The sequence below is a fragment of the Staurois parvus genome, unplaced genomic scaffold, assembly GCF_062004578.1.
Source record: "Staurois parvus isolate SC_StPar_1 unplaced genomic scaffold, SC_StPar_1.0 ptg000229l, whole genome shotgun sequence".
In the NCBI taxonomy this organism is placed as follows: domain Eukaryota; kingdom Metazoa; phylum Chordata; class Amphibia; order Anura; family Ranidae; genus Staurois; species Staurois parvus.
This window is the reverse complement of record NW_028318025.1, coordinates 6,122,052-6,141,621: the sequence shown is the minus strand read 5'-3', so window position 1 is coordinate 6,141,621 and position 19,570 is coordinate 6,122,052. Positions and strand designations below refer to the sequence as shown.

General features: G+C 40.8%; 1 protein-coding gene across 1 annotated transcript in view; it reads left to right on the top strand.

Annotated features, from left to right (window-relative positions):
- MBLAC2 (metallo-beta-lactamase domain containing 2) overlaps positions 1–12,933 on the top strand; it is a 35,339-nt gene extending 22,406 nt beyond the window's left edge. The window contains exon 2 of the mRNA XM_089679650.1: positions 10,319–12,933. Within this exon, the coding sequence (XP_089535776.1) occupies positions 10,319–10,704 (386 nt within the window). The 3' untranslated portion in view covers positions 10,705–12,933. The remainder of the gene's footprint in view (positions 1–10,318) is intronic.
- Positions 12,934–19,570: the final 6,637 nt, after the last annotated feature.

The following is a 19,570-nucleotide window of genomic DNA, read 5'->3' as shown; positions in this document are numbered from 1 at the left end:
GCAATAGTCAGCAAGCATTGATGGGCTCCATTTACCTTGATATCTTCTTTCCATAGCTGCAATGTCTTGATGGAAGCGTACGAACATCACTTGCTAGGAGATTCCACTGTTGTAGTCTTGACCCCAAAAGCTCTGCCTTGTTCTTCGGAAGATCCAGGTCTCTGATAAGATCGCTCAATTCCACTTGTGTAATGAGGTGTGGTTCAGTGGGTGTGGATGGAAGAAAGTCTGGGTCATGTGAGGTTGACGGTTGATGACTACACGCTTCAGGTTCTTCCTCACTTGACTCAACCACGAAGGATTCTGGTGCTTTAGGAATTGGTAGCCCCTCTCCATGAGGAACTGGACGTATTGCCGATGGAATATTTGGATAGTGCACAGATAACTTTTTCTTCTTATTTAGCCCTTTTACAATTGGAGGCACCATACAAAAGTAACAATTACTAACATGATCTGTTGGCTCTCTCCAAATCATTGGCACAGCGAAAGGCATAGATGCCTTTTTTCCATTCAACCATTGCTCCAGTGCCGTCCCACAAGAATTGCAGCATATATGTGGTGCCCAGCTCTTGTCCTGGTCTCCTATCTTGCAGCCAAAATACAAGTTGTAGGCTTTCTTAATCATTCCTGTTATCCTCCTTTTTTGTGAGATAAAAGTTATTTCCCCGCAGATATAGCAGAAATTATCTGCTTTATTCACACAAGTTCGAGGCATTACTGAGTAGCCTATATAAGCATAAAACGAAATGTAAAGACGCTGTCGAACTACAATCAGCTACAGATACTGCAGCTTTTATGCAGTGAAGTGATGCAATTAAAGGCTAATATTGCATCATCTCAGTATACATGCAATTTTCTATTGGTCACCAGTATCAATTGCGCAATATGCAGCTGAAGTTGCATCATAATTTTGAATGGCTTACGTCATTAGATGGGTGAATATATCATGGAAACTAGAACCAATCAACATTTTTTTAGGGTCATTTTCGTTTTCAGCACCCCAAAATTATGTAAGATTAGCTAATTTTATGCCCAAAACTTTTTACCTGTTGAACAGTGTTATCTGAAATTCCTTCCAATGCCTCTAATGTAATAATGAAGGTATGAGCATCAAAACTCCTGGAGAAAAAATGGATAATGAATACATAAAGTCCTAGAATAGGCTAAACTACTGTCATTGGCTTGCTAAATCAAGATGAATCCTAAATAGCCACAAAGGCATATAATGAATGATGTATAGGAATATTACCTTCTTGAGGAATCATCAACATCATACAGATAAATTATGGTTGATTCACAGTGTATGGCCAATCTCAATCAGCCGATATTCTTTAACCACTAGCCTACAGGGCACTTCTACCCCCTTCCTGCCCAGGCCAATTTCCAGCTTTCAGCAATGTCACACTTTGAATGACAATTGCGCGGTCATGCAACACTGTACCCATATGAAATTTTTATCATTTTTTTGAGACAGATAGAGATTTCTTTTGGTGGTATTTAATCACCTTTTGGGATTTTATTTTTTTCTTAAACAAACCAATAACCACTGAAAATTTTGAAAAAAAAAAACTTTTTTTCTTAGTTTTTGTTATACAATTTTGTAAATAAGTGATTTTTCTCCTTCACTGATGTGCGCTAATGAGGCTGCAGTGATGGGCACTGATAGGCTGCACTGATGGACACTGATGAGGAGGCACTGGTAGGTTGCACTGATGGGCATTGACAGGCATCACTGATGGGCACTGAAAGGCAGCACTGATACATGACACTGTTAGGCGGCACTGACTGGCACTGTTAGGCGGCAATGACTGGCACTGATGTGCACTGATAGGCGACACTGACTGGCACTGATAGGTGGCACTGATTGGCAGCACTGATAGGTGGCACTGACTGGCACTGATGGGTGACATTGAAAGGCAGCTCAGATGGGCACTGATATGTGGCATTGATGTGCACTGGTATGCACTGATATGTGGCATTGATGTGGCACTGATGGGCACTGGCACGTGGCACTGATGAGCACTGACAGGTGGCACTTCTGGGGCCACACTAATCATCAGGGCACACTGATAATCAGTGCCCTGATAATCAGTGTATATGTCCCCTCCGCGGAAAGCCGATTACCGGCTCTCCTCTCCTCTCGAGCTGTCAGCGTGATAGCTCGAGAGGAGAGAAATGCCGATAACCGACATTTCCGTGTTTACATGTGATCAGCTGTGATTGGACACAGCTGATCACATGACCGAGCCGAGATCTTTGGCTCTTTCCGTGATCCGCTGTGTCCGAGGGACACAGCGCACCGGTGATCGCCGCACTGCATGCTCCCTGAGCCGCGCATGTGCAGTGAGAATGGTAGGACGTCATATGACGTCCTATCAGAATGAGAGAACCACCTTGCGCCCGTCATTGTACAATAGGGCGGGCGGAAAGTGGTTAAATGAAGTTTTGTCATAGAGTTGCAGTGATAAGGTTTCTAAAATGAACAAACATTTGTTAATGTACCAATTGCTAGAAAGACCATAGAAATAACCAACTCATTATATAATTACCATAATAGAGACCATGTTGTTGTCACTGATGAAATCTAAATCTGTATAAATTCTTGAGTTGAAGAATGGTATATTCTCCTTTTATATCAAAAAAAAAGTAGTTGGAGTCTGTTAGGACAGTCCTGATTGTGCATGATAGCACTAAAACATTCAAGTGATTTGCCAGCAAAGGCTCCAAAAATTTCTCTTTTATGAAACGATATCCATCCTGTAAAAATAGACCAGGATTCTCTGTTAGAAAAGATGATGATGATGATAATATTACTAAGAAAACAGGGAGTTTTTTAGAAAAGTAAAAAACCAATATGGAAAATATAGCGACCCCAAAACAAGGGAACAAACATACGAAATCACCAAAAGACTAAATAAATACTCCAAATACCCCCAAAATCACCAATCAAAACCGAACAAGGAGTCACAAGAAATAGATTCAAACATAAATTCTACAACTAATGAAAACGTTAAAGATCTTAAAGTAATAAATCTATCAAATTTTAATCTTGAGGAGAGACATTATGCCCTATAACAGAAAGGTTTATCTTTTTCCCCCTCTATTGGAATGGAACTTTTTGAAGTATTTAAAAGACCTACATTTATTTTTGAGAAAAATATTAAGGATTCCATTTATTGCTGAAAATGAATCTAATCAATTTGGATTTAATTCTGAGGCTGAAAAACAAGCAATTAAAGATTTATTAGGCCTTTTAGACAAAGGGATAATGGAGGAAGAAATAAAAGAGAGAACAATTTCCAATAAGTGGAAGAGACACACCAGATTAAAAGTATCCTCAAAAAGAATGCCAAATATTAACGAGAATAAATGGCTTAGTCTTTTTTTGGATTTAGTTCACAATGACCTACGTAAAATTGATTTGGTTTAAAAAGAACTCAGATAATCTTACTAAAGAGGAAAGAATAGCCCTGGATGAATTACATAATGCTAAAGGTATAGTGATTAAAAGAAGCGATAAAGGTGGAAATGTGGTTATCATGGAAAGTGAGGACTATAAAAAAGAAATAAAGAGGCAATTAAACGATCTAAATACATATCATTGATTATATGAAAATCCATTTCCTAAAATAGTTAACATTCTAAATAGGAAAATTGTCTGGGCCTATGAAGCAAACCTCTTGACTAAACAAGAATATGATATGCTCAACAATAAATGCCCTCTTGAAAAAATTGGTTAACTTTTGTAGATAATCTTATTAAAGATTTAGTAATTGGGCTGCAATCATACGTTAAAGATACAAGAGATGTTCTATCTAAAATAGAAGATATTGTGGTCCCCAGATGATCACTGCTGGTTGGTATAGATGTTGAATCTCTTTACACTTCAATCCCCCATAAATGGGGATTGAGAGAAATAGCTTATTTTTTGGAGGCACAATTTCCAGGAATGGGAGCACAAAATGAACTGATTCTTGACTTTCTAGAATTTCTGTTACCACACAACTGTTTTCAATTTTTGGGTATATTTTATCAACAAATATGTGGTACATCTATGGGAGCCCCATGGGCCCCAGCCTATACCTGCCTTCACTTAGGACTATGGGAGGAGGACCTAGTTTATACATCACCTATGTTTACAAATCATGTTGTTCTGTGGCTTAGATATATTGATGATATTCTAGTGGTCTGGGATGGAGAGATCGAACAATTGCAAAATTTCTAAATAAATTTGAATCTAAATGATAGAAATATTAAATTAACATATATCTTTGATCATGAAGAGATTCCTTTTTTGGATTTATCCATCTCAGTCCTTGAGAATAAATTGATAACAAAGACATTTAGAAAAGAGCAGCAAACTCACTCCTACATGCCACCAGTCATCGCCATGAAACATTGATACAAGGTATTCCAGTAGGCCAATTCCTCAGGATTAAAAGGAACTGTACAGATGAAATTCAATTTCAAACAGAAGCAATACAAATCTAGCAAAGATTTAGAGAAAGAGGCTATGAAAAAAATATGAAAAAGACTGACAAAAACAATTAAATGAACCAGTAAAATTCATAACTAAATTTGGACTACAGTGGAAAGAAGTGAAGAAAGTATTAGACTCTCATTGGCATTTACTAACTATGAATCCAGGGATAGCACAAATTGTAGGAGAAAAGCCACAGATGGTCGCTAAAAGAACTTCTAATCTGAATGACATTTTGGTTCAATCAGAATTCAGAAAGATTCCTAGAGAAAACTGGTTAACTAAAATGAACAAGACCACAGGAATGTATCCATGTGGCCATTGTCAGATATGTCCTTATGTGCATAAAACCAACACATTCCACAATGTAGATGACTCTAAAACTTTTGAAATTAAAAATGTTATAAACTGCTCTATTAGTAGAGTAATTTATATGTTTGAATGCCAATATAAAAAATTCTAAATAGGAAAAACTAAAAGATCACTAAAAATTCATATTGGTGAACATATAAGGGATATTAAAAACTAATCTAGGAATAAAAATGATAAGGAAAGAGAAAATCCCTGGCTCAACATTTTAAGGAGGTACATCAAGATAAAACTGATGGCTTAAAGGTAAAAGGTATTTTTCTTTTAAATATTCCTTCTAGGAGAGGAGATTTTGACAATATACTCCTACAGAAGGAGAAGTTTTGGATCTATACACTGGGGACTCTAATACCATATGGTTTAAATACCGAATTACATTTTAAAATATTCTTGAAATAAACCCCTAATGATCATTGCAATATGAAGTAAAGAATTTAAACAATTTTTTGGAAAATTAAATAATTGTTTAAAAATATTAAAAATGAATAACTCTAAGTCTAGTGTCAACTGATGTAATTTATCTATTTAAAAACACTATCTGAACTTTATTCCATTATTATGGCCATTTTCTAATGCTCAATGTCAATCATATTGATTTTTTAATTTAATTTGGATTAACAATGTGATAAATTTTCAACACGAGGGTGAAAAAGTGATGGAAATGTGCAAATACCGCACTATAAAAGGAAATAGACAAGTTATCCCCTCCCAATTCTGACGAAGTCCTCGATGATTGACGAACGAAATGTGTGAACGTAGTGACATCATCACGCTCTGCGTCCTTCCATGTTGCGGAGTCCATGAGAGGAAAGAAGCAAGTTATGCATCTCCATCTTGGATAAACATGAGGCAAGATGGAAAACCACCAATATACAAAACTCCCAGGAGTTTTTCTTGCAAATTATAGTGGCTTAGTTCACTTCCATTGGTGGCAAGTACCCCTGAATACAGCTAAGTCATACCTTGCTATTTATAGTGATACAGAGTTGGTATATCTCATGCTGCAACTGGGAATTCAAGTATTCTCATATTAGAGACATTTTTGGGCCTCATATAGGTGAATTCTGAGTATTATCTGACAAGCATTTTACGCAAAATGGGACATCGGTCCTATCTATCCCTATAAGGAACCACATTTGCTCTCATAAAAGAGCCATTTTTGGAGCATTTGCTGGCAAATCACTTGACTGTTTTAGTTCTATCATGCACAATCAAGACTTTCCTTACATACTCAAACTAATTTTTTTTATATAAAGAGGAAAATATACCATTCCTCAACTCAAGAATTTATACAGATTTCATCAGTGACAACAACATGATCTCTATTATGGTAATTATATAATGAGTTGGTTATTTCCACGGTCTTTCTAGCAATTGGTACATTAACAAATGTTCATTTTAGAAACCTTATCACTGCAGTTCTATGACAATACTTCATTTAAAGAATATCGGCCGATTGAGATTGGCCATACACTGTGAATCAACCATAATTCATCTGTATGATGTTGATAATTCCTCAAGAAGGTAATATTCCTATACATCATTCATTATATGCCTTTGTGGCTATTTAGGATTCATCTTGATTTAGCAAGCCAATGACAGTAGTTTAGCCTATTCTAGGACTTTATGTATTCATTATCCATTTTTTCTCCAGGAGTTTTGATGCTCATACCTTCATTATTAAGTTAGAGGCATTGGAAGGAATTTCTGATAATCTAAAGATTAAAGATACAGATTGAAAATACGGAAGATTTACATATACCTGGATTTTCTACATGGACTTTCCATAATGAATACAGACGTAGTCTTCACCTATTTTATCTGGCTTATTTTTCATATATGCAGCTAAGTGGAAAACCCAGAACGTTTTTTTGTTTTTATTTTTTTATTTTATTTTTATGAATGACATATGTTCACCATGATATAATGTCTACCTTTTCATGATCCATGTGATCTTAATAAATACAATTTGCATTCACTAATTTAGTGATTATTACTCCGCACAGGATTCGTAATGCACCACTTTATGGCAGGTTTGCTCTTATCAACCGCTAATATTTATTTACATGGAGGAATCCTCCCCGCTACAACATTGTATTCTGACAGCAAGACTCTCTGCTGTCGGAATACACTGATCAATGACTGCTGCTGATTGGCTGCAGCTGCTGATCGACAAGTTTTTCCAAAATTTCCAGTTCAATAGAAATCAGTTGGAAATGGCCATACATGGATTGAAATTTGGCCTATCCCTGCTGAACTGGTCAAATTTCGATTTATTTATGGCCAGCTTGAGACTGCATGGGATGTGGGAGCAGAACTGGGACCTGGAACTGGGCAGAACTGGGAATGAATTGCACAGTTAAATGACCTCCCCCTTCTCTGCTTTCCTTTATTATGGCACCCATCTGATAGGTAACAGTGGCTGCCGATGTGCTGCTTCCTTCATTGCTTCTTCTCCAGTTTACTGATTCAGCAATAATTTTGTTGTAGCACACTGATGATGTCATCCCTGTGCTCTCCCCACTTACATAGACTGAGGCTTGGGCAGTACAAAACCAGAGGGTAGATGCCATCTGAGGCAGCCATTTTCAATTCCGTCATCTTTGGTTGCTAGGACGCTGGCAGCTGGGCCAAACAGCATCATTGGTTGCTAGGACAATGGTTGCAGTGCCATACAGTATAATTTTTTGTTACTAAGTTCATCTTCATTTATTGCTATGGTCCAACCAGTGATGCTGTGCAGTCTGGGGGCTTGAACATACATGGTGCTGAACATGAACTAAGGACAAAGTGTTCAGTATGGACACTCTGGCCTCAGTGTCATTCCCCCCCCCCCCCGTACCTCTACGACTGGAGTTGGCAAACCATCGAACGTGAGCGACCACGAGCAGCCTACAGGTAGATCACGATTATAGCTTCGCTGATCCTTCCCCCAGCCTCCATCGCTCTCATCTGAACAGCAGAGCAGAGAGTGGGAGCCAGAAGAGCAATGGATGGAGGGTGGGAGTGGGCAGGGGCAGCGCCAGGTAGGTGCATACCCATTAATAGTCGCCCTGGGTGCCTTGGAGAAGATATTCACAGTTTGGAGTCTTGATCTCCAGCTTGTCATGGTGACTGTGGGTAGACCTGGCTCCTGATAGAGCTGACAAGACCCCCCCCCCCCCCCCTTGTAGACATCGGGAGACATACACGGCAGTCAGATGTAAGGCTTGATAGTGAATAATGTCCTCTTAGTGCCTTGGCCAGCATAGGGAGGAATCACTTGGCCAGCATAGGAATCACTTGCTGCTTAGCCAATCAGGCTGTGTCCATGCTGCAACTCCTCCGCCTTCCCCTCCTGGCACATTTGACTTTGTGTAGTGCCAGATGAGGAAGAAGCCAAAGTAGCTCCCCAGCTCCTCTAACTCCCACAGGAGTTTTGTGTTCTTTATGTCTGCTTCAGGCAGGGGGACAAAATAGCAAAAGAGGCCACTTCCGTGGGGGGAGTGATGTGAAGGAGGAAAGGGATATTACTGTGGTGGGGGGGGGGGGGGGTGGGAAGGGGGCAGAGGACACTGCTGTGACACACTATGGGGGTTGATTTACTAAAGATAAATATACTGTGCACTGCAAATGCAGTTGCTTCATATCCAAAGGGAAGCTCTAAAATGAGGTGAAGCTCCTGTGCAAGCACATATGCTGTCTTTTTTATTTTCTTTGCATGTTCCCCTCAGATCTGGAGTAACTGCACTTTCAGTGCACTTGCAGTACACCTCCAGCTCACAGTCTATTTGCTTTTAGTAAATAAACCCCTATGTGTTCTTTATGCTGTCTTGATAGTTAGGTTTTTTTTTTTTATGTTTTTAAAAAAAAGGGTGCTGCTCCTCCAGGGATCTTTTGATTTCCTCCATGTTGTCTAGGTACATCTCAACCTATGAAAGGTTGCCTATGCCTGCTCTACGAGAACCACCTGAACCAGCCATCCAACTAGCCTCATGGGCAGCATGGCCCTGAGCACAGGAGATTTCAGGGCCATGGAGGCTGGCACAGAGAGCATCTGACATTCCTAGAACTTTTACAAGTTGTTAAAATGATTAGCATGGTTTGCAGGACAACAGCAAAATGAAAATACAAAAGGGAGACAGTATCAGTTATCGCTATGTGAGTACATTTGTATGTTGTATCAAAGCAGCACTAAACCCATTGGTTTAACCATTTCCCAAAGCAGTTACATTCCGACCGTGAAAACTGTCACAGTTGCTTGTGCTTTCAACAGAACTGTCAAACAATCAAATAGCTGGTGTCATAAGTGATTACATGTGCAGCACCATGGCAACTCTCAAACAGAGGGTAAGATGGCAGCTTCTTTGGCTGTAAAGGATCGGAGGGTGAAGTTCCACTTTAAGCCCTATGTGTATGTGGTGGAAGCAGGGCTGGTTAAAGTCAAAATTCACTGGTCCTTGTTGCTGCTCCCATTAAAATAAAAAAAAAAATTGTTACAGCCCGGAAATGCCTACTCAATAACTGGAATGAGCTTTTCTCTAGATCTATCCAGTTGTTGCTTCTCTCGCAATTCTGCTTCTTTGCCAAGTTCGATGGAAGGTCTTGCATGCAAACCAACTGCTCTGCTCAAGATTTGCTTCTTCTGTACATGGTCAGTCTGGGTACTGACCAGTATAGGCTGTCTCTACTCCCCATCAGAATTAGGAAAAAATGTATCAGCCACACTCCACTCGTAGCTTCTCTTGCCATATTTATTAGTTGTGAACAGAATTACTTCATACAACAATGTCTACACCTGGGAACCAACCTTCCTTGATGCGTTTCACTGCTCCTGGCTTGCTCATAAGGATATCCCAATACCAGGGGCGGACTGACCATTTAGGCATTCGGGCACTGCCCGAGGGCCCAGGGTCAGTAGGGGACCCCATGAGATTCCCCTGGTACCTTTCATAGTCTTTTTTTGAGTGTGGGTGAGGACACGGGCCCCATGATTCCCTATTCCCCAGTGGCCCCATGAGTTGTCAGTCCGCTCTTGCCCTATATGCTATCCTTTTGAATAGGGCCAGTAGCAGTGAAACACGTCAAGAAAACTTGCTTCCTAGGTGGAGACATTGTTGTATGCAGTCGTTTTGTTGATAACTAATAAATACGGCAAGAGGAGCTAACACTTCAGTGCGACTTATACATTTTTTTTCCTAATTCCAAAGGTTTTGTTTCAAGCAAACTCTGACTACTGAAACAAAGTAACATTTTATTAACCTTTTTAATAGCTACTGTGTTCTCTTCTCTCTCTCCTATTTGCTGAAGCTTCTTAGTAATACTGCAGAACTAAGCAACAAATAAGCAGCTTTTAATATGATAGATGATGACCTACTCCATGGCACAAAAAATAGACAAAAAAGTAAATTTTTGGAAATTTTATTTATTTGTTCCCAGTTTTCATTTGTGAATTATACTAATCAATGTGGCAATTTCTGTCTTTGTCAGGTGACATCATTAGCCTTGGTGACAGGCAGTTGACGGTGATGCATATGCCGGGACACTCACGAGGAAGTATCTGCTTACATGACAGAGATCGGAAGATCCTTTTCAGTGGAGATGTAGTGTATGATGGATCCATGATCGACTGGTTGCCTTACAGTAATATCTCTGAATATGTTGGGTCCTGTGAGCGTCTCAAGGGTTTGGTGGACAGGGGTTTGGTGGATAGAGTGCTGCCAGGGCACTTCAACACATTTGGAGGAGAAAGACTACACCGCTTGGCCTCCAACTACATTATGAATGCTGGAGTGTGCCACAAGGTGTCTACCTGTGCAGTGAGGTCTGTGGCAGGAATAGCACTTCGTGTAACTAATTCCCGGAGAACAACCTAAATCACTGAATGTACTGTGCCAATAACAAACTAAACAGAAGGATTTCTATGCAAACATCTAATACCAAACAAGATAGCCTAGCATTACTACAAGTATTTAGATGCCATTAATGTTGCCCATAATGAGCTTATATTATAATCAAACTGCAAGCATACCTGGAAAATAAAGTGTATACATGTATTAATCAAATAACTTTCTCATTAGGAGAAACTGGTCCTGACAGTAACTAATTACTAAATGGAATAGATTGATGTTTTATTCATTCAGAGTAATATTTTTTGGGGATAAAATACATAGACACTTATGTACTGAGCAGTAATTATACTGAAATGGTATCCAGATAATCCTGTAAAGCAAAGTATGCTATCGTTTTCTTGTTGATGTCTGTAGAAGCTTAGTTCTTACAGTATAAATTGATTGTTGAAATATTACACTTTCTATGCATAAATTGCCTGATGGAAAGCGATTCTGTACTTTGCATCAGTACTTGGTACCACTTAGGGTTTATACTGCTCTGCATTCTGCCTTTGTTCCAATCTCCCACTGCATCCTGGATAATTTACCTTTTCTTTGGACCATGCAACCCGCCAGTGGTTGGATCTGACAATTTAAGAGTGTAAACCAAGAAACACGGTGAATCCTAAAGTGGACACCCCCCCCCCCCCTCCGCCCACCACCACCAGAAAAGAAAGTGTTGCACACCACTCTACCTGCTGATATGAAATTATCTTTAAGTGATTGTAAACCAATGTGTTTTTTTTTAAATAAAGAACATTGTTATACTTACCTGCTCTGTGCAATGGTTTTGCACAGGACAGCACCAATCCTCCTCTTCTGGGGTCCTCCACTGGTGCTCCTCCCCTCTGCCCACCATAGCAAGGCACTTAGTATTGGGGCACTCATGTGGGCTCACTCCCAAGCTGGCTATGTGTGTCCATAGACACAGAGCATGGCTCGGCCTGCCCTCTACTCCCTCCTTACTGGCTGTGATTGACAGCAGCAGGAATCAATGGCTACCGCTGTCGTCTCTGAGCCTATGAGGAGAGAGAGCGCAGAGAGAGTCGCTTTTCTCATGCACATTGCTGAATTGAAATTGGGCTCAGGTAAGTATAAGGGGGGCTGGGAGGGGAAGCTGCGCTCAGAATATTTTTTACTGTAATGCAGAGAATGCAATAAGATGAAAAAAAAAAAACCTTCAGCCTTTAGGACCACTTTATTTTTGTTTTAAAAAAGTCATTCAGCTGTTGTGTAAATTGCACTTCCTGCTTTCTAGAGGCACTGGTGATGTAGCCAGGGTCTCACAGATGCATCCTGGGAAGGCTACCTCACACAGTGCCTTGCTGGAAAATCTTATGTATATGCTGCAAAATCTTGCAAGATTTATGCCAAAGACATTCTTTTCTTTTACTAAATGATTTCTAGTGTCACATGGGCAAGGGGGCAGGAGGAAATTCAAGGAAGCAAGGGGAGCTTGAGATAAGAAGAAAAGCCTGAAGTGTCAAGGAAGAGTAAATATATCTTTTTTTGTTATGTCTTTTTACAAACTTTTTCATGGTGGCTTTACTTGTGACGGTCTGGAGGAAAGGCTGTCTTATGGCCTTTCACACAGACACTGTGGCCTGTACAGTGTGAATGCACCTTGCGTCTTGGCCTCCCCAGCCATCCCTACTCAGCTGTCAAAATAGGACCAGTGGCTGTGTCTGTACAGATGCTACATGCCCATAGAGTTACATAGGCTTCCTGCATGCAGCTCCTGGCAGCTCCAAGCGCATAAACAAATGGACAATTTGCACTGTATGGGCCATAGCACCTGAGTAAATGAGGCCTAGAATGGCAGCTTGTCTTAAAGGTTGCCTCCATTTCAGTCACAGGACCACTTTGAATGAGGTCACATGGAAAGTATTGCTGCCCACAGCATTTCATTTATTCCGCATCGTTGAGGATGCATCAGAGAACACCAGTATTCCCAGTAGGAAAATGCCATCACTGGAGTCCCCAAATTAAAATTCCAGCATGTGTTTCATCTTAGCAGCGACTGTACAAAACTAAAATATTACTTTTGAGTAGAGATGGTGATTTCTCATTAAATGTACTGTATGTTAGTGGCAGCTTCAAGCAGTAAATGGGTTGTAAATGTTTATTTCATTTCTGGTGGGCTGCTCTGCTGTGGTCATATTGATGAACATTTCAGTGCAGGAATAAACTGCCTGTTTTTTGCTGGACCAATAATATTTGCACATTTTCAAATTATTGTATTTTGATAGGCATTCTCTCATTGTTCTTAAGAAAATCATTAATGTTTGTGGAAAGATCTTTTGGATGAAAAGTTGATCATTCAGAGAATTATTCACAAGACTGGTGAGCACTGTGGGTAACTTAACAGTAAATGTGACTTGTATAGCATCCTGCCATCCTCCCCCACCAGCCATGATCTGCCTGCATTGTATAGAGAAGCACAGAAGCCCAGTGATGACATAACTCAGTCTAAAATAATGTACCGTATTTTTCGCCGTATAAGACGCACCTGACCATAAGATGCACCTAGGTTTTAGAGGCAGAAAACAGGAAAAAAAAAATTCTGAACTAATGGACTGCAGACACAGTGCAGGAGATGACCAGAGACTGTGGACAGCACAGGGATGACCAGAGGCTGCGGACAGCACAGGGATGACCAGAGACTGCGGACAGCACAGGGATGACCAGAGACTGCAGACAGCACAGGGATGACCAGAGACTGCGGACAGCACAGGGATGACCAGAGACTGCGGACAGCACAGGGATGACCAGAGACTGCGGACAGCACAGGGATGACCAGAGACTGCGGACAGCACAGGGATGACCAGAGACTGCGGACAGCACAGGGATGACCAGAGACTGCGGACAGCACAGGGATGACCAGAGACTGCGGACAGCACAGGGATGACCAGAGACTGCGGACAGCACAGTGATGACCAGAGAGCACAGGGATGACCAGAGAGCACAGGGATGACCAGAGAGCCCAGGGATGACCAGAGACTGCGGACAGCCCAGGGATGACCAGAGACTGCGGACAGCCCAGGGATGACCAGAGACTGCGGACAGCCCAGGGATGACCAGAGACTGCGGACAGCCCAGGGATGACCAGAGACTGCAGACAGCCCAGGGATGACCAGAGACTGCGGACAGTACAGATGACTGCTGACCTTTGGGGAGGTGGGGAGCGGGTACCTGAATTTGACAGGTACCCGCTCTTACTTCCGCAGAGTTTTTGATTGTAAGCTCATAAGAGTAGGGCCCTCTTACCCCTCGTACGCTGTCTGTCTTTGTTGTACTGTGCCATGTATTGTCCCCCCCTATTGTACAGCGCTGAGCAAACCCTTTGGCGCTATATAAACTCTTAGTAATAATAATAATAATAATAATCTTACCTGTTCCTCTATCCAGCCGCGCGCTGTCTTCCCGGCTTCTGTAATGGTGCTCGACATGACAGCCGGGTGCCCAGTGCGCATGAGCGAGAAGCACTTGCGCTTTGTGATTGGTCCGGCGGCTTCTGGGATCTGTCATGTGTCCCAGGTACCGCCTTACCATTCACAAAAAGCACCGCTTCTTGCGCATGCGCACTTGGCACCCGGCTGTCATGCCCAGTGCCCACACTACAGAAGCCGGGAAGACCGCACGCCGTTGGATAGAGGAACAGGTAAGGTCCCGCTGCAGAGCTGATCGGCCGGCCCGGTATTCTGACACGGCCGCGGTGGAAATACCGGACTGGCCGCTCCATATTCGCTCCATAAGACGCACTGACATTTCCCCCCCAGTTTTGGGGAAGAAAAAATGCGTCTTATACGGCGAAAAATACGGTAATATAAAATGTTTTTTTTAAAAAGCTTTATTAGCATGCTGATGAGCATGTGAGGGAGGAACCAAGGAAATCAAAGTACAGTGCCTTGAAAAAGTATTCATACCCCTAGAAATTTTCCACAGTTTGTCATGTTACAGCAAAAAACGTCATTGTATTTTATTGGGATTTTATGTAATAGACCAACACAAAGTGGCACATAATTGTGAAATGGAAGGAAAATGATAAATGGATTTCAACATTTTTCACAAATAAATATGTGAAAAGTGTAACGTGCATTTGTATTCAGCCCCCCTGAGTCTATACTTTGTAGAACCACCTTTCTCTGCAATTACACCTGCAAGTCCTTTTGGGGATGTCTCTACCAGCTTGGCAAAAATGTCACTCTCTAAATGTACAAAGCTGGTAGAGACATTCCCAAAAGGACTTGCAGCTGTAATTGCAGAGAAAGGTGGTTCTACAAAGTATTGACTCAGGGGGGCTAAATACAAATGCATGCCACACTTTTCAGATATTTATTTGTGAAAAATGTTGAAAACCATTTAGCATTTTCCTTCCACTTCACAATTATGTGCCACTTTCTGTTGGTCTATCACATAAAATCCCAATAACATACATTTAGGTTTTGGTTGTAACATGACAGAATGTGGAAAATTTCAAGGGGTATGAATACTTTTTCAAGGCATTGTATAAGCAGATTAAACTTTAACTTTAAGAAGGTAGTGTGGGGCTTGAACATGTAACTAGTTGAAGGCTGTCTAAAATTATTAAGGCTCTGTAAGGCAATTTATGCGTGAGGCTTGGTATAGGTTAAAGTGGAGCTCCACCCAAAAGGGGAAGTTCCACTTTAAGGACTGCTCCCCTTTAAGGATTGGCACCTTTGGGGGGCGGGGGTGGGGGAGCGGGTACCCGAATTTGACAGGTACCCATTCCCACTTCTGGTCCGATTGCCTAGGCGATTGAAAGCGGAAGGTGTCCGCCCTCCCTCCCTCCCTGTATTCTTTTAGGACACATGACAGGTCCCAGAAGAATACAGGACCATTCATGAAGTGCAGTGCTACTCGCGCATGTGCAGTGGGTACCCGGCTGTGTAGCCGCAAGCTATCACAGGCGTGTGCCCATACTGAAGCTGCCGGCTTCCTGAAACGGACTGCGAAGGACACACCACAGGACCAAGGGACAGGTAAGTAGCTGTTTTTTTAAAAGTCAGCAGCTACTGTTTTTGTAGCTGCTGACATTTATTTTTTGAAAGGGTGAGTGGAACTCTGCTTTTAAAGATCACCTTTAAAAAAAAATAGCCTGCAAAATATTGCTCCAAACATCTGTGAATCAGAGGTGCAATGCCAGGCTCCTGCAGACTCTTCCTCCAGCTCTCTGCCTGTACCTCCATATGGGTTGTGCATTGGGGAGCTGAAGAGTGTCCATGGACCATGAGTGCGTTGACTATTCTTATTGCGTGGCGCAGGGCACTAACAATCATTAGTACAGTGGAAGCATTGACTTGTGAAGGAGCTGTAAAGGCAGTCTTGTAAAACAAGTCCCTAGCCCTTAGGTCCTATTCACACTGGCAGTAAATGCAGGAGTTTGAGGTGCATTTTTAACACTCTTCAAACTCCTAGCAAATCAGTCTGTAATTGATAATATGGACAGCACACAGTGCTATTCACATCATCAAAACATCAAGCAGTTTCGCCATGTTGCTGCGCTAAAAAACAAAAACTGAAGCTACATGGGGAGTCTATGGTAATGCACCACATATGCAGCGGCATGCATTTGTAGTGTGTTTGTGATGCACTTGTGGCACATTAGACCTTGTTCACAACAGCCAAAAAAAAAAATAGGTGCCTGGAGTAAGTTTTGTAATGCGCATCGATAGGGCGATTTGGGGAGCATTTCTAATGTGCATTAAGCGCACATCAAGCGCAATGAACAGTGTGTATTACCACTATAGGTGTGTTCTTTGTTCAGTGTCAGTATTTTGAGCAAATATGAACAAGGCCTTACTCTCTCCTACAGTCTGTCTCCAGTATCCAATCACACATGTAGCATGGAAGCATTCTGTGACCGTTTACTGTAACATTACATATACTGAATGTTATGTGTGATGTCTGGGGCTGCAGGTGAAACCACATTTATCTAATAGGATGAAAACCACTGTTTTAAGGGCAAGAGTAGGAATCCTACTAAGGTGTGAATAGAAATCCCTAATCCCGCAACCATTTAAAAATACTAGATTGTGGCATTTGTCCGTGTATCTAGTATAAAATATTACATGAAGAAGTTACAGGAAGAGTAACTTTTATCAAAATGATATGGGCCACTCCGAAGCTGTAACAAAATGTAATGATAAAAGAATTCTGTACTTAAAGTGTTACTAAACCCACAGCAGTAAAATCAGTCTGTATATGCAGTAAAGCATATTTGTTAAACTCACTGTGGAACCTAAGGGGTTAATCCTCTGCACAGTGTAGAAAGGATGTTTGACCCTCTCTTCTCTGATCCTCCCCTTCTTCCAGTGTCTCCCAAATATCTCCTGATAGAACAGAGGCTAGGGACAAGCTGCACATGCTCAGTTTGGTGTATATTGCTAGAGAGTTTTTTTTTCCTGGGAGAGTGCATGTGATCAGCACAGGACCAATCGGCACTCTCCACACAGAGGTCAGAGGTCCTGCATCCTTCTACAGGAGAATTAAAACTCCTCCTACAAGCTGTAACCAGTACTCTGCTGGACACTGATAGAAGCCACAAGACTACTCCAACTGCTGATGAGAAAAGGTATTTAGCAGTTTATATTTACTAAAATAGTTGCATTTCCATATTCTGTGTACTTTGTGAGACCAGACATAATGAATGCAGGGTCCTGGGTTTAGTAACACTTTAATGTAAAATTTATTTCTGGAAGTTCAATAAGGAGGTATTTCCAAGAATGACTATTATCACTGTCCCGTGATGAATAATAAAAAAAAATAATTTCTTATAATTTCTATTAAATCTTTTTCTTGAAGTCCACTAAGGGACACAAAATAGTAGTTAATCTTGGAATTAATCCTGTAGGCAGCAATATAACCCAATTGTCTTATAATATCTGAATCCTGTATGTCCCTTGGGCTCCATGCACAGTGGCTTAAAAAATCAGTGCTCTTGGCAGAAAAAAAACCTGCTGATTTTGAGCATTTTTTGTACTAGCATTCAGGAGTATTTAGAGGTTTTTTTTCTGCTAGAAAAACATTCTCAGAAACGCAAAACAAAAGGGGTTATTTTTCTGCCTCTAAACCAAGCTTAAAAAAATGCCTCTAGACTACCTAATGTGCACGGACACATAGGTTGACATTAGTTTCTTCTACAGGCGAACCGCTAAACTCCTCTAGGAGCAGCATTTTTTAAGCCAGTGTGCATGGTGCCTTAGTTACTGGTCATACCAGAGCGACTTGTCATTTGATTTTATAGCTTCACGTTGCATGACAAATCGCAGCCTAGTGTCTGCAATTGAAGCGGTTATATCAGACTTAGTCGGAGTCGCACCAATTTTGAAAGTAGTGCATGCACTACTTTTTGCAAGTTCATGTGCGACTTGCATAGACATCTATGTCCTGCAAGCACAGATGTCTTGCAAGTCGCACCTGAAGTTAGACTGACATCCGGCTTTGAAATCGTGGGATTTCCAGTGAATTCGCACAATTTCAAAGTCGGATTGGTGTGACCGAAGACTAATTGATAGAAATTTTCACTTCCATTCTGTGGCCAATCTGTTTAATCAAGCACGCTTGAATCATGTAGAAATAACTGCTAGGGCACAATTTGCCTTTTTTGTGTGAGTAATATGAGTGTATATTTTGCTGCTGCTCATGTAATAGTAAAAAGCAAAAGTCTAATTTTTTTTCAATGTTTTATATTTATTAAAAATATATATATTCTTTATAACGTGTGAAATACAATGTGTGAAAATATTTTTGGAGGTTATAATCAAATATTATGAGCTACGGTTATTAAAGTCATAATAAAGTATTTGTATTCCTGAGCTAAATCTATATACAGTAGATCTATCTAATATATACCATAACATACTTTTAAGAATGTATTTTATACAGATGCAGAGAATAAAATTGCAGAATGATGTGATGTGCATTAATTTTTCCAAAGTATATTTGTAAAGCTTTGCTATAATATAAATACAAATAAAATAAACTCGCTGTATCAGAGATATTTAGTTTGTGATATTTATGCTGGAGGACCTATAAAATGTGGTTACATCCAGTTTAGCATGGCATGCATTTGTTAGCAGTTGAATGGGCAAGATTTATAATTTAAGACAGTCAGAAGTTCAAACAGGTCGCAAGTGATTTTGTGTGTTGATTTCCTGAAGCTCATCACACACGTTACAATCTGACACAATTTATACAGATTTGTACAATCTTTAGATTTGCCAATAACAATGTAGTACAAGGGCCTGGATACAAACTGATTGGTTTGTTTAGGTAGCTCCTTATAGTTACATTTAGGATCCATTCACACTTCTGCTTTCATGTGCAGTGCATTAACATGCGTTGTCCTATAGCTGTGAGGTAAGGCAGCCCATTCATTTTAAATGGAAGCAGTATTGCAGTCATTGACACAAATGGTGGGGTTATTATTTTGTCCACTGACACCAATGCTGGAGATTATTATTGCAGTCACTGATGCCAATGCTAAGGGTTATTTTTGCAGACGCTGACACCAATGCCGGGGGTAAATAATACAGTTGCTTACATCAGTGCTGAAGGTTATTACTGTGGTCATTGTCAGCAATGCTGGGAGGTAATACTTTCATTATTGACACCAATGTTCGGGATTATTATTGTGTCCACTGACAACAATACTGGGGATTATTATTACAGTCATTGACACCATTGCTGGGGGCTATTATTGTGTCCACTGACAACAATGCTGGGGATTACTATCCCAGTAATTGACACCAATGCTGGAGGTTAGTATTGCGGTTACTGACACTGGTGCTGAGGTTTAATAATACAATCATAGACACTAGTGCTTGGG